Source organism: Oryzias melastigma, linkage group LG17 (genome assembly GCF_002922805.2).
Source record: "Oryzias melastigma strain HK-1 linkage group LG17, ASM292280v2, whole genome shotgun sequence".
NCBI lineage: Eukaryota > Metazoa > Chordata > Actinopteri > Beloniformes > Adrianichthyidae > Oryzias > Oryzias melastigma.
The window spans coordinates 2,365,960-2,375,664 of record NC_050528.1 but is presented as its reverse complement, the minus strand read 5'-3'; the positions used below and the strand labels follow the sequence as shown (position 1 = coordinate 2,375,664).

Sequence of the window (9,705 nt, the reverse complement as noted above, 5' to 3'; positions counted from 1 at the left end):
GGCGCACTGCTGCCCCCTGCTGGTGGAAGTCTGGAACAGACGGACCCCCTGGATTTGTGTCTGCCAAATGCTTCATTTGTGACTCATTCAATGCATTTTGGTGCGTGATTGTGTGCATTTGCAGTTGTGTATTTAAACGTACGCTCGTATACACCTACAAAAACAACATACTTTTGACTTGAAATTACAGCAGCTTCAAACTAACTATGAAATCCAAGCAGCTCCTACACATATAAACATTGAAATAGTACGCAGCACGTACTGCTGATGGCATGAAGGTCAAACGGGATTAACTCAAACCACTGAGCGTTGTGTTGGTTACACTAACTGTTGTGAGAATGCACCAAAGCAGAGCTGTCCATGGATGTTCTGCTTCTACAATCAAACAAAGAAGTCCATGGTTTTCTAGACCCAACAGTTCATGAAAGGTTAAGTCTTAATTCCTCATAATGTGGAGGGATTCTCTCCTTCTCTGCAGCCCGACCGTTGTGGTGATGCCTTCAGGGTCAATGAGGTAAATCAGGTGGCATGCTAGCTTGTTGTATATACAAAGCTGGACGCCACATTGGAATGGTATAGGTGTCTGTTTACTGCTGTGTTACAATACAAACACAATTAAAAACTTTAGTGCAAAACTCAATCATAAACAAAATAAAACATTTTACCTTGGATGAACTCAGATATACTGAAATTATATAAATGATCTGCCTTCAGTTTGTTCGAATGTCTCTATTCAAATGTATGCTGACCAGTGGCGGGCCGTCAGGGCCTGCAAGGCCTTCTCTGCTGGCCTAAAAATATCTGAATCACAGACTGATATTAATTATTATTTATTTCCGTGAATACGTATTCTATAATTCCAAATGCTCTGTCTTCGTCCTTTCATTGCTGTCTCCCTGGTTGCGCTGCTTCCAGACGTGTATTTTCCTATTTAAGCATTAACCAATCACATTGCAGCACCATTTGTTGCTAGGGTCAAAGAAATCTGCCCGGAGGCCTTCACAATCAGTTCTGCGGGCCCTGTAGCATAAAATAATTGTCGACCAAACTGTTGCTTCAACCAATCAGATTTGGAGTAGGCGATACCAAGGCCAGCTAGCAGGCGCACGGAAACGTCATCATTTTCACGAGCTTTGATTGGACAGCTCGCAGCTCGCTCTGGTTCTGCGTTATGTGACGGACACAGGTGCCGAGGAGCGGCGTGTCAGGTTTGAAGATGTTACCAGTGGAAAGCGTCTCATCGTCTGATTTTTGGTGGAAAATGAATGTCTGGGTAAAGTTGTGGCACAGTTTTGTCTGGCACGGGTAAAGGAGTTCCGTGACTCCGTTGAGCGGGAGTGAAGCTGAAATCTACGAGGCCCCTGAACGCACCACGGGCGCGTGCAGCGCAAAATCCTCGCGCAAATATTATTTTCCAGACACAGACCTTGATCGATCACAAAAACTGATGTTTGTCTCCCTCCTGGACCACGAGAGGCTTCAGGAATACCAGAACATTTCCCGCATGCAGCTTTTTCCAGCTTATCACAGCCACGGAACACTTTCCATCTGCGAAACGCATGGATTCTGCACGACAGAGTGATTGAAATCTTGAGGATAGAAAGGATGGATTTTGTGTTTAAATAATCTGGATTTTTGGTGAGTAAAATTTTGCTATCCCCCTACATAATATTTAAATTTTATCAGGTTATTGTTGATGCTTTTGGTGTGTGTGGCAGCTGTACCTGCAGTAGAAGTTTTATTGCCATAAAATAGTTAATGAGGGTTGGGTTGATTCAGATGGAGCACTACTGAAGGCCTAGGTGTGAAATGCACGGCCCGCCACTGATGCTGACGATACAGTAATTTATACACATGGTGAAAACATGACTCAAGTCGTATCAATGTCTGATATCACGCAGTGGTTAAATCAGTCGAGTTTAAAACTAAACGTTAATAAAACAGTTGCAATGTTTTTTTCTAAATCCACAATCCAAACACCAGAAGTGGACGTCTTTGTGGCTGGAAACAAAATTAAAGTTGTGTCTGAATTCAAGTATCTTGGGATCCTGATTGATTCTGGTCTGAAGTTTGAATCACAAATCAGAAGAGTCTGTAATCAGGTGAAGTTCAATAAGTCCATAAGACCACAGTTATCATTACAGGCTGCTATGTTCATGAATGCTATGATCTTTTCCCATATGACATATTGCATCACAACCTGGTCACAGGCAAATAGAACAACTCTGAAGCCGTTAGAATCACTTTATAAACAAAGTATTGGACAAGAAACAATTAAGATGTCATCATTTCCCTGTTTTACAGAAACAGAAACTGTTAACCTGGAAGAATTTCATTAGTATTCAAACCTTTGTCTGGTATATAAAATAATACATGTTTGTCATCTCCTCCTAGTCAGTTTGTAACCGTTCGATCCAGCTCACATCGAGTCCCACGAGGGTCAGCCGAGGAGATTGTATCGTCCCTCCATGGAAAAGAGTCTTTAGCCAAAAAACCTTCTCCGTTACAGCGACACAGGAATGAAGTCTGTCCCTCAGAACATCAGAGAACTGGGCTCACTGTTCAAAAACATCTTAAGAACTGGCTGGTGACACATCAGATATGTCAGCATCTATAATATGATTACTCTACAGCCCATTTTACATTCATCTGTTAGGATTCATTTCATTGTAAGTGCTCATATTTATTTAGTTATTTTATTGTTTGTGCTTATTTAACTTTTTAAAATTGTTTTTACTGTTCTTTTACTGTACCTGTTTTACATTTTGTTTCTAACTTTGTTTTTATAGGAGACAATTTTACCATCAGTCCAGGGACAGCAGATAAAAACTAGCTCTGGTTCTTTGGCAGGAATGTTTTTTCATGTGCAAAGTTCCTGTCAAATAAATGAATAATAATCTGGTAAAACAAAACTGCGACGTTTTAGAGAACTTCTAGAAAACATTTGAACAAGATCTGAGAGAGTTTACTCTCAATAACGGATGATCTCGTCATCTATTCAAAGTCAATGACAGCTTTAGACTTCACACTGTTACACTACTACAGGACCAGCGATCTTTACGTTTTATGGAGGATGATGGTGGTATTTGTGTGTGTGTTAGACCTCAGATCAGACCTGCTGGTAATCAGATTACTAAGAGGAAACTAACCAGGATTTCCTCAGTAGTGAAGAGTCCATCATGCTGAGTCTCTGTCCGGTGGGCGGACTGGGAAATGTGTGGTATGAAAGACCGCCTGCCCACTGTCACGTTGGTGCCCGAGTCCATCTGATCGAGGCCTGGTGGATCCACTTGTAGAACTGGAGCCCCCAGCCCAGCGTCGCCGCCCCCGGTGTTGTGTTGCGACCGGCTCCAGTTTGATGATAAGTCCGGGCCGCTGGGTGCCGCCCCGGACCTGACCGCTCCGGGCCGTGGATGGAGGTCTCACTGAGCCCTCTCTCCCACCTGCGGGACCATCGGGACCGGTGCTGCTGTTGACCGGGCCGCACTCTGTCAGATCAGATAGTGTCGCGCTGATCCGGGGGCTGGCGGTAAACGGCGATGTTGGCTACCCATCGACCCGTTGATAAACACGGACCGAGGACTCCGGACTCCTCGGTCCGTGTTTATCAACGCTTTGTGTAAATGTTAGATTTGAATAAAATGACAACTATGCATTGTGTTTCCTATAAAATAACCTATTTATTTATACAAAGTTTGAAATGTCATTAATTTTTTGCACTTTGTACAAAAACATTATTACGATGACCTGGGAATTATTTTTCTGATGACCAGAGTTTTTTTCTTTTTAAAATCAGACCAACATGCAAAAAGGATTTTCCAGACAGAAATTGGGGCATAATTTAACACTGAAATTGTATAGTAAGATCTAGAACAGAGGTTTCGATTTTGGAGACTATCATTGAAAAGAATCAACACAGGATCATCAGAGCCACATGATGGCAGTGTTGTTGTCTATGGTGCATCTTGTCTTAGCAATAGGGTCCAGTTTGAGGATTTGAAGGTTTCAACAGGTGCGTTCAACACCACACCAACAGCAGGTCTTCAGACCGAGATGACAGAACTGCCTCTGGATTTGAGGAGGCTACACCTGGACCTACATTACTGGGAGAAGCTGAATCACCCAGCAATGAATATATTGAGACAGAAAAGAGGACTTTTGGATGGGTAATATGATGATCTATGCCAGTGGTTCCACCATGGTTGATTATGGAGAGTTTTGTAGATCTATCTCTGCTAGACATTAGATGCAAATCATAGTCCATCTGTTATACAAAGGAAACGAGTTAGCGGACAGAAACTCAAAACTAGCAGCTGAGAAGCCTATTGTTGATTTATATAGTTCTGTTAGCAAAACAGATTTGAAAAGTCTGGAGAAGGAAACAAATGGACAGATAGTTAAAATCACAATGTGAGGCTGACACTAAAGGAAGGTGGGATTTCAGAATCCAGAGGCTGTTGGACGGACTGGAGAGGAGAACTGTGTCCAGACTTAGATTAGGTCTCACACTATTTAATTATGACCTCTTTAAAACTGGAAAACATGCTAATGCTAAATGTGATTTTTGTGTTGGAGGGGAAACAATAGAGCTTGTTGATGCTTTGTGGGAAGTTCTGTGTTCAGTCAGGTGGTGAAGGAACGTCTTGAGGAGAAATAACAGATATTCTGAACAACAGCAGCAGGTCTCCGTTTTCTTTTGTGAGCCAGATCCACTTACTGTACATAAAATAACTAAATTTTTACAGTCAACGGGCAGATCAAACGAAGGACTGAGACAATGGAACCAGCGGGATGACGTTCCGACTCCGTACCAGCAGGGGGAGGTAGATCACCGGAACGTTGTGTGCCACCCGCCATTAAACCACCCCGGAGGAAGAAGAAGAAGTGGCGCGCAGATTTGAAAAACAAAGATGGCGGCTCGAGCGTAAGTAACCGAGTTGAGTCCGGTTGTCCTCCGGTAACCGGGGCTCTGAGGCGCGCGCCGCGAAGAAACTAACGCTTCGTTTGTTTGTCGCAGCGTTCTGCGGCGCTGTGACCCCGCCCTGCTGGAGCCGGCCGGAGACCCGGACCGGGACCGGGACGCAGAGAGGATGCTGCTCTCCCTGTCGGTCCGTCCGGTTTCTGTCGTTTGTTTACGTGGAATAAAGAGTCGAACCCCGTCTGACTTCCGGTTGTGTGTTCAGGACAGCCGGCGGGTCCAGAAGGTTCTGTGGCGGCAGCTGTTCGTCCTGGACTCCATGATGACGTCACTGGAAAGTCTGGAATCTGCGCAGCAGCTGCAGATGGAGCCACGCCCCCCCCAGACAGGTCAGAACATGATCTTCATGTCTGCGTCTGTTCAGTCGCGAGCACGAGCCCACACACCTGTACCTGTGCCTGTCAGAGGGCGGGGCCAAGGCCAGCTGGAAGGCTCTGAAGGCGGGCGGCGTGGCGGCGGTGGAGCAGACAGAGGAGCTGCTGACGGCCCTGCAGGACCGCCTCCAGCAGATCTACCACAGAAGACACGCCCTCTCCCAGCTGCTGCAGAGGCTGCACACTCAGGTGAGTGCACGTGCACGTGCGCCCACCTAAAGGTTTTAGCTCTGTTACCATGGCAACCATTGCCCCTCCCCTCAGGTGCAGCATCAGGACCAGTTGCAGGCAGAGCTGCTGGCGGCCCAGAATGCTTTGCGCTCCTGTGACCAGCATGTGACCCGGCTCAGGGCGGAGTCAGAGGCGGTGCTTAGTCGGCTGCTTGACTGGCAGCAGCTGAGAGACAGGTAAGCCCCGCCCCCAGGTCATATGACACCCCGTGTTCTGGAGCTGCTCTGATTGGCTGATCTCCTGGCAGCCTGCAGCTACTCGGAACGGCGGTGCAGGAGGTCACGCAGGTCAACCTGCTCTCCTTCAACCAATCAGAGCTTTGCGTGGAGTTCAGGCCACGCCCCCCCTCCACCATGTCAGCCCAGCAGCTTGAGCCTGTGGGGTTAACGGTCACCTGGAGCTCCGAGGGCTTCAGCCTGCAGGTGAGGCTCTCCTCGTGAGCTGTTCTGGCCCCTGATTGGCTGCAGTAACAGGAAGTGCCTGCAGGTGGACGAGAGCATGGCCGGCCTGGTGGGCAGCTGCGTGACCGGCCGGCGTGCGGAGCTGAGCGCCGCCCTGCTGGATGTCCTGCAGAGTTACGTGGGGCAGGTGGAGCTTCTGTCTGAGATCCAGAGCCTGAGGTCCAGGTGAGGGTGCACACCTGACCACCTGACCTTTGACCCTGACCCTTTAGAGCCTTTAACCATGATGCTTTTCCAGCTTTGCCATCGACTGGCGCCCAGCTCAGCGCCTGCTGCTCTACCTGAAGACGGCCTCGCTGGTGTGTCACCTGCACGTGGAAGAGGGATATCCCGGAGGGGGGCGGGCTCGGCTGCTGTCGGTGCAGCGGGATGGACAGCCGGTGGACGCCAACAGCCTGCAGGTGGGGGCGTTCAGCGCCGAAGGCCGGCGTTCGGCTGCAGCAGCTAACTTGTCTGTGTTTCAGCCCCACAGAGAAGATCCGAGTCTGACGGAGTGGCTGGTCCTCCTCTGCAGCAGCCCCGCCCTCTGACCCCGCCCTCCTGGACACCGCGCCTCCAGCATCCTCGCCCTCTGACCCGCCCTCCTAGACACCGCGCCTCCAGCAGCCCCGCCTTCCTGGACACCGCGCCTCCAGCAGCCCCGCCCTCTGACCCTGCCCTCCTGGACACCGCGCCTCCTTCCTCCAGCAGGGGTCATCCTGGCCTCCTGAGTGTCAATAAAGTTTTCTAGTTTTCCTGAATGTGACGACTCTCTTATGAAAAGCTTCAAACGGAACCGCAGATTCATTCAGATTAAAGTAAAGATTTCAACAAAAATGACGGAAAGCTGCAGCTTAGAATGCAGAGAAAGATGGAAACGGGAAGTCAGTGATCCAGATCAGTCTGATCCAGATCAGTCTGATCCGGATCAGTCTGATCTAGTATTTCAAACCCGAGCTCCTCTCTCCCATCCTCCATATTTTACATGAATTCCAGAACCACTCTTGGGGGGGGGGGCTCAAGGCTAAGGTGTAAATTTAAACTTGGGACATTTTAAGTGGCCTGATTACCATAGCTCTGTAAGTAGAACTTACCCAGAATGCCTTGCTGATCCAGACATGAATCTCATAGTAGACAATTTAAATAAATATTCCAGATTTAGCATTAGAAATACCAGATCAGGAAATTCATCAATGTAATGAAAGATACGAATCAATCCACACTCTATTTCTGCTCCAATTCCAGAACAAGGAGTTGAAATGTGGAATGATCTACAGCAGGAGTCAGCAACGTTTACGACCTGAAGTGCCGATTCAAAAGATTCTCCTTAACCACTGAGCCTTCACCAACCGTGATGTGAGCTCTGTGGTCGTTCACCTTTCCTGTCAGGGATCGATACAGCCAATCAGCTTCCACCGATTCACACAGGTGGGTATTCAATTCAATTCAATTCAATTTTATTTATATAGCCCAATATCACAAATTCAATTTGCCTCATTGGGCTTCATGCCTGTAGTTTTAACAGATGCACAGATGGAGTCATAAAATATGCACAATAGGTAAAAACTAAACAGACTATAAAGAACGGTCATCCCTGTCCTTAGACCCTCCCTCGCGGTAAGGAAAAACTCCTAAAAAAACCTGAGTCAGGAAAAAAAGAAGAAACCTTAGGGATTCCCACATGAGGGAGAGATCCTATCCCAGGACGGACAGGCGATACCAGAACGGTTAAAGAAAAGTTAGCTGCTAAAACTGCATATATGAGTAGAGTTCATTCATATAGAGCTGAGGGACGAGTGATGATTAAGTCCATAGTCCAGATGAAGCAGAACTGCAGTCCACGACCAGGAGCAGGAGGACAGACGACCCACCAGGAATCACTCCCACTCAGAGATGCAGGATGGTGTCGGGGCTTCATCCAGATGGGCGGGGCTTCGTCAGGATCACCAGCAAGTCTCCCGGAAACTGCAATCTCTCCCGGTCTCCCACAGGGGAGTCGGAGAGAAGGAAAAACATGTGAATTATACTGCACCACCAACAAAGGCATACAATTAGAAGTAAATAAAAAAGTAGAGGAGAGGAGAAGTAGATGGAAAAGAGGACAGAGCCCCAGTGCACCATACTTTCCCCAGCTTCTAACTTCTAGCAGCCTTCTATGTTATTATGTAGAGAATATACATATTTCATAATTTATATTGCAAGCATATATTGGAGAAGTATGTGATTATAATAATTATTTCCCCAAACTTCAGAACAGTATGGGAGCATTATGTTAATTATTCTATGATTACTGGCTAGTGTGGCAGAACGCCTGTCCAAAGAGGAATGTTTTAAGGCTAGTTTTGAAGGTAGAAACTGTACCTGCCTCTCTGACATGAGAGCAGAGAGACAGAGAGCTTAGCGCTGGATGTTCTTCCTGACACAATCCTGTTTTTTAAGGTACGGAGATCAAGTTATGCAGCAGCATGAAGGGTCTTGTCCGGACCACCACTGGATTTTAGCTCAGCGAACCCAACCCAGATCCTACAGCAGCCAGCTGAGCTATGCAGCCACGTCTACCTGTAACGCAGACTTTAATGCACAAAGATTCAATATTCTGGAAAAAAAATGAAATTCACAAACAAATTAGCTCAAAATTGTGCTTTCATAATAATATTTCACAAAGAAGATGTTTCAAATAGTGCTGCAACGATGTTTGTTTGAAACCAGAAGTACTGCATTTGGGATTCATTCTAACAGCAGCAGCATTGGAGACATCAGGACATATTGTGCTGAATATTTCTAAGAACTTCACAATCAATAAATGAAAATAAAAAAATAATCATGTGTATGCTTTTGGCTTTTTGATCTGTGTTACTTTATGACACATAACCCGAGTAACTTGTTAGTTCATTCTGTCAGGATGCTTTTATAAAAAGTTGAATATTTTTGCTCTTTATAGTGATTTAAATACCCTGTTACTGGACGGCATCGTTGATCATTTTCAGCCCCAGTGATGATGATCAGCTTTAACATTAGTTTTAAAACTCGTTCACATTTCAAATTGACATTTAGCAGAACGGAAAGTGAGTCTGAGTATGATCTGACTTGTGGGTTATAATTCAACAGACTGACCTTATCGATCAATCTTTATGTATTAACAGCCCTTTTCATGCTTTACCATATAAATCAAACCAACACCCATTTGCTTGTGGATTCTCTTAAACCAGCAGCAAGTCAACCACAGCGCCCACCAGAACCAGACAGGTACTCTACAGCCGCGAGGCCGGACCGAACCGGTCCAACAAGAGCGAGCCCCACGAATATTAACACCAAACGAACCAGCGAATGCCGACACTAAAGATCCCCATGTGGAAACAGAATTTTATTAATGCAGCGACGCCAAAAACACCAACTTAAAAACAGATGTGCATCATAGACTTTAGCGTCACGCTCTACCCAGTCACGCACACTCGCGTTCCCTCCATAAACACACTCAAATCTCCACACCTGTCATAGTGGATGGATGGATGATGGATGGATGATGGATGGATGGATGATGGCTGGATGGATGATGGATGATGGATGATAAATGGATGGATGATGGATGATGGATGGATGGATGATGGATGGATGGATGATGGATGGATGATGGATGATGGATGATGGATGGATGGATGATGGATGGATGATGGATGATGGA

The 9,705-nt window shown here is 46.4% G+C and overlaps 1 protein-coding gene across 2 annotated transcripts; it reads left to right on the top strand.

The window, feature by feature from the left end:
• The first annotated feature begins 4,740 nt into the window (after nt 1-4,740).
• On the top strand, nt 4,741-8,777 carry si:dkey-225f5.4. Of its 2 annotated transcripts, XM_024262212.2 has the most exons (11): nt 4,741-4,924; nt 5,018-5,108; nt 5,184-5,307; nt 5,384-5,541; nt 5,617-5,759; nt 5,831-6,005; nt 6,070-6,209; nt 6,283-6,445; nt 6,509-6,756; nt 7,269-7,451; nt 8,463-8,777. In XM_024262212.2, the coding sequence occupies exons 1-9, from the start codon at nt 4,911-4,913 to the stop codon at nt 6,572-6,574; spliced, it is 1,074 nt and encodes a 357-aa protein (XP_024117980.1). In that variant the 5' UTR covers nt 4,741-4,910; the 3' UTR covers nt 6,575-6,756; nt 7,269-7,451; nt 8,463-8,777. The 2 variants fall into 2 exon arrangements, with proteins under 2 accessions (XP_024117980.1, XP_024117978.1); XM_024262210.2 differs by having other exon boundaries at nt 6,509-7,451.
• The last annotated feature ends 928 nt before the right edge of the window (nt 8,778-9,705 follow it).

What these genes read in the sequence shown, in the direction of transcription:
- si:dkey-225f5.4 (XM_024262212.2), top strand. An exon ending in GGATGCTGCTCTCCCTGTCG is followed by an intron (nt 5,109 to 5,183) that starts GTCCGTCCGGTT and finishes TTGTGTGTTCAG; the next exon opens with GACAGCCGGCGGGTCCAGAA. An exon ending in GCCACGCCCCCCCCAGACAG is followed by an intron (nt 5,308 to 5,383) that starts GTCAGAACATGA and finishes TGTGCCTGTCAG; the next exon opens with AGGGCGGGGCCAAGGCCAGC.